Source organism: Phalaenopsis equestris, unplaced genomic scaffold (assembly GCF_001263595.1).
Source record: "Phalaenopsis equestris unplaced genomic scaffold, ASM126359v1 Scaffold000422, whole genome shotgun sequence".
Classification (NCBI taxonomy): Eukaryota; Viridiplantae; Streptophyta; class Magnoliopsida; order Asparagales; family Orchidaceae; genus Phalaenopsis; species Phalaenopsis equestris.
The window spans coordinates 409,419-414,953 of record NW_018164863.1 but is presented as its reverse complement, the minus strand read 5'-3'; the positions used below and the strand labels follow the sequence as shown (position 1 = coordinate 414,953).

The window sequence follows — 5,535 nt, the reverse complement described above, 5'->3', positions numbered from 1 at the left end:
TCCCCATCAAACCACTCAATAAATGTATAGCTTCCATAGTAGACATGTCCGTCATAAATCCAATTTGATTATGATAAATCATTGTAATACGTCTTAACCTATAAAAAGAAAAAAAAAGAAAAAAAAGGGAAAAAAAAAATAAAATATATATATATATATATATATATATATATATATAAAAAAAAAAAAAAGACCCTCCGCGGGGAAGAGAGAGCTTCTCATTAAAATTTATTACCATGATAGGAGGTGTATTTAATAAAATAAGAAAAACACCCAAGGTGGTAACAAATGTACTCTTTCAATTCAAGACTGAACATTTGCTCAGATAGGAGCAGGGCTACTGGTTAACAGTAACAAAAAAAATCTAATAAACACCATATGGATTCTCATATTGTAATTGGTAAATAACTAGTATTTTAGTTTAAAGTTACACATTTTTTTAGTGAAAACAAAAGACGTCTGAATTCATCACCTAGCAAATATTTAACATTGAATTGTGGAAATATAGAGCAAAAACAAAACTAGGAGCTTACTTTTGGTCATTGATCTTGTCAGCTTCAGTGATCCGCGGGGCTGGCACATAATCAATATGGTAGTCACCTTTTCCCCTGTTTACCATAGAAGTAAATTGTCAGGTCTTGGATGGCTGATGTGCAAAGAAAATTAAAGTAAAACCAATTCAAAAATTTGGTCATCACAGAAGCTTGAAACTCCTTATTACATTTTTAAGAAGTAAGAAAATTAAAAAAAAGAAACATGAAAAGAAATTTAGATTTAATTTTAACAAAATATAAACACAAAGATCAATGAAATTTAGCTCTATTCTGCAAGCTCGTGTTATTGTATGCCTTCCTTTCTTTCTGATTAATACATGGTAAGCAGCCATAATTAATGTAGTTAGCAAATGATTCTTATCGGATTCACAGAAGATATCAAACGACTGTCAAATAGTTGAAATAGAACTTGAATTTGAAGTTCATGGATAGAGTTAAGCAGTAGAACCTAATAAGGAAAAAGTTTAAAAAGACAAGCTTAGAAACTTCAGAAAATAGAATAACGAGTGAAAGATGCACTAATAGGATAAATATATAAAATTAATGTGAATAAAATCAAGGAAACAAAAAACATTCCTTATGTCTATAAGTACAAAATAATTTACATGAACAAGAATAACATTACAAAAAACACTTGATAGAAGCCTAAAGCTGAGAAGTTGTAAGGCTGAACATAAAAAATCTATCGGCTGAAGCTGATGGTGGCCATAATAGCAACTTAAATTTTGAGGAAAGGAAAATTAAAAATTCATTCTTAAAGTGCAGCACGCAAGATATCATCATTATCAATAGCCCTAACTGAACGGTTTTGGGGTCAGGTTTATGAATTCTCATTTTTTTATTAATTCCAGTTAAGTGCTATCTACGGTATTAAACCTATTTTTCACATAATATTGAAAATCTCAATGCTTGCTATTATTTTAAGCACTTTCCTTCCTAATTCTGAAATCTTAATATTAATATAAATAAAAAATGCTACTTGCAATAGGAAACATATCTTCCATATTTATATCAATGTTAAGATTATCTCAGCCATCATAATAACTGCCATTATAATTTTGTGTAGCGATATGATATAACATGTTTTCTCAACCATTGTAATAATGTTCAGCAATATGAAATAATATATTCAAACTATATGAAAGAAATTTTTTTAAAGCCAAATACTTCTCTTAAACACCATATAACTTAACAAACTGAGCAACTAAACATTACAATGGTTAGAGTCAAGGGTGGGCAGAGCTCTCCTAAGTGCTCAAGTGAGTCAAGGAGAGACTATAATGCCCCATGCCCCTCCAATACAAACAACATTACTAGGGTGTATCTAGACTAGCATCTTTCCTTAAGTAACCTAGCATTGAAGCGAGTGCCCTGCCCTAATTTGCAAAATGGTTGCTAAAAACTAAAATGCTGAAGATGAGTAGTTATCATTAAAAATAACTTTGCAGTGAATGTTGTGAAAATAATCAAAATTTTGAGAAACAAGTATTTACACTTAGAAATAAGTTAATCAAATAAATATACAATAGCATAAGTTCTAGAATAGAAAATATTAAAAATGAGAATAAGTCAAAGAAAATAAAGGAAGAGAAAAAGAGTGATAAATCCAGTGCAACAGAGCACAGCCCAGATGAGAATGAAGATGGAAGAAATAACATTAAAGATTGGATAAGCCATTGGCAAAGCAAGCTCCAAACCTAAATTATTTGACTGTATTTGTATAAAATAATTAATTTAGCAAAATTTTGAACTTGGGATGTAATAAAACTTGAATATCCTTATGTTGTTAAAAATATTTGATGGAATAGTTATTGTTTCATATTCTTAAAAAGTATTACTCATAATTAAATTATCTTTATAAGCTATAAAACCATTTATTTTTTAGCACTCCTATTTTGCCAGGCCAATGACTATAATTATGCCTAACATCACCGGCAAGCCAACTCATATTATCATGAAAGCATACAACGCTTTTGAAACCGAATTAGTTATGATAGGGCTAGCTATACTAATTGTTTAGCGATCACAATTAAAAATAATATATATATCGAAGAAACTACTCGGTACTAAAAATTCATTGATTTCTATGTAATATTTCCTTTGATGGTTTTTCAAGACATAAACACAGGATTAAAATTATGTAAATTGAAAGGTTCGCCAAATAGACTGATCAAAACAAGAACTTAGCCATTTAGAAAAATATACAAAATCTCCTTAGCTCCCTCCTAACATTCATAGAGGAGCAAATATGACCAGGCTAAGTCCAATGGAAACATTGCGAAGCTCCAATATAAAAACTATTAAAAAGCAAGGAAACCCGTGGATGAGAAAGGAGTATCAGTTGACGGATCGAAAAGAAAAAAAAAATCCAAATTCTCTGAAGGTTTAACAACAGATTCACTCATAATGTTATCCCAACCAAGACTACTACGTCCTGGAATGGCTAATACTTAAAAGCAGAGTTTATCAATCAACTTCGTTTAAAAACAAAAGGGTAAAATGACTATATAAATGCTCATCTGACACATCAAATGCAACAAAAATCCCATAATTATTTAAGTTTACCTTGCTTCCCCCTTCCCCAAGACTTCATCGGGGTACTTCCTCCGATACTGCTGCCCCCATCGAAGACTGAATAATAAAAATATAACAAAGTATTACTAATTAAAGTTCACGTCATCTAGAACAAAGGAGAGTGAGAGATTGCTTACGAGAATTCCTGGAAAGCATAGACGATGGGGTCGATCTTCGGAATGACGACAGGTAAACGCTCAAAAAGAACGGCTGCAACTATCTGGTCATGTGAAGCGGAGGCTGCCGTCGAAGAAAACTTTCGAGATCCCAGAGATCGGAATAGGGAAGTTGCCGACCTTCGCATTTTGTTGAAGTTCTGGAGCATAAGTATTCGAATTGGCGGGTAGCAAGCGAGATGAAAATGACCAAGTAGAAGGCAGCGTAAGGGACCACTGAGCAGAAGAAACCGGCGAGGATGCCGCTGCCCCGCTGGCTGGCCACTTTGGAGGCGGCGAAGGGGTTCAGGTACAGGGTTCACTCTAAACCCTACCGGGCTTTTCCTTCGGGCTCCTCGTTATTTAGACTGCTTAGGGCAATTTGGGGGCAACTTCTTTGGTGCAGACTTGAGTTTTTGCAGCTCATTTTTAAAATGCTGAAAATAATATTTTCAAATCGTATTTATCTAGATGGAGTGGTAACTTTCTCGCAACAGTCTGATTTTTCTAAAAATAAAATTTTGTAATAGCCACCGCGCCTAGCTTATCAGTAAATTATTTTTAATCTACTTATCAGCAGATTATTCAATAAGCTGCAGCTACCTCAAACAGACCCTTAAAGTGGGTCCAGCCCGTTCCAGTTTCGTGAAACCTAGTATAGGTTATAGCTTCTTAGTTTTTTTTTTTTTTTTGATCATTTCCTATTTTTTATTTTTTTATTTTTTATTTTAAGTATTTTTTTTTATTTTTTATTCTTAAAAAACAAATATGATGTTATTATGATTTATATATTTTTTATAATAAAAATTATAAAAATATGTTTAACTAGATGATTTATATTTATTTAAAAGAATAAACTAAACATTTTAAAAAATTAATATATATTAAGTCAAGATTTTGATAAATTGAAGTTTTAATTGATTCAAATTTTTTATAAATTTATTAAAATTTTAAGCATTAATTAAAATTTCAATTAATTTAATTATATATTTAATAAATTCATTAATTAGTATTTTAATTAAGTTTTTTAATGTTTAGTTGAATTATTTATATAGTTAAAGATATGTTTAAATAATTTATTATTATTAGCTTAATTTATAATTATTATAATTAAATGATTAATAATTTAATATTAACTTAATTAAATAACTTAAGATTATTATTATTATTGACTTAATTTTGTTATTTTTAAACTTAATTTTATTATTATTATTATTAACTTAATTAATCTATGGTTTTAATTTTATTATTACTAACTTAACTAACAACAACAACAACAACAACAACAAAGCCTTAATCCCACTACGTGGGGTCGGCTACATGAATCCTTTTTCTCCATTGCGTCCTATTTAGTGTCATATTTTCATTTAGTTCTAGTAAATTAAGATCATTTTTAAAACAATAAGCCCAAGTCTTCCTCGGTCTACCTCTGCCTTTCTTAACACAAGTCGAATCTAAAACATCTACTCTCCTAATCGGATCATCTAATGGTCGACGTTTAATATGACCAAACCATCTAAGACGACTTTCTCTAATTTTGTCTGTCACAGGAGCTACACCAACCCTATCACGAATATATTCATTCCGCATTTTGTCTCTAAGTGTAAAGCCACTCATCCACCTAATCATTCTCATCTAAGCAACACTTAACTTATTATTATGCTTCTCTTTTAAAGGCCAACATTCAGCGCCATAGAGCATTGCAGGTCTCACCACCATCTTATAAAATTTTCCTTTCAGTCTTAGCGGTACTTTTCTATCACACAAAAAACCCGAAGCATTCCTTCACTTCAACCAACCAACTTGAATTCTACTATTAACATCCCCATCTATATCACCATCGCTTTGGACAACGGACCCAAGATATCTAAATCGTTCACACCTTTTAATAATTAGATCACCCAAAGTCACACTTCTGTCACTAGAGCTATTACTACTAAAATTACATTCCATGTATTCAGTTTTAGTTCTACTTAAACGAAGGCCTTTAGACTCCAATGTAGACCTCCATAATTCAAGTTTTTCCTGGGCTTTTTCTCTCGTTTTATCCACGAGAAGAATATCATCAGCAAAAAGCATAAACCAAGGTACATCCTCTTGTAGATGTCCAGTAAGACCATCCATAACTAAAGCAAAAAGATATGGGCTTAAAGTCGATCCCTGATGTAAACCAACAGAAATAGGAAAATATTTTGTCAATCCTCCTTCAGTTTGAACACAAGTAACAGCACTAGTATACATATCTTTAATGA

At 31.3% G+C, this 5,535-nt stretch overlaps 1 protein-coding gene across 3 annotated transcripts in view; it reads right to left on the bottom strand.

Annotated features, from left to right (window-relative positions):
* The window catches only part of LOC110027288 (39S ribosomal protein L46, mitochondrial), a 29,275-nt gene extending 25,600 nt beyond the window's left edge, over nt 1-3,675 (bottom strand). For all 3 annotated transcript variants that reach the window (XM_020728643.1, XM_020728642.1, XM_020728644.1), the window contains exons 1-3: nt 3,266-3,675; nt 3,120-3,185; nt 534-608 (exon numbers count right to left, since the gene is read on the bottom strand). In XM_020728643.1, coding sequence (XP_020584302.1) covers nt 534-608; nt 3,120-3,185; nt 3,266-3,453 — 329 coding nt within the window. In that variant the 5' untranslated portion in view covers nt 3,454-3,675. The remainder of the gene's footprint in view (nt 1-533; nt 609-3,119; nt 3,186-3,265) is intronic.
* Between the last annotated feature and the right edge of the window lie 1,860 nt (nt 3,676-5,535).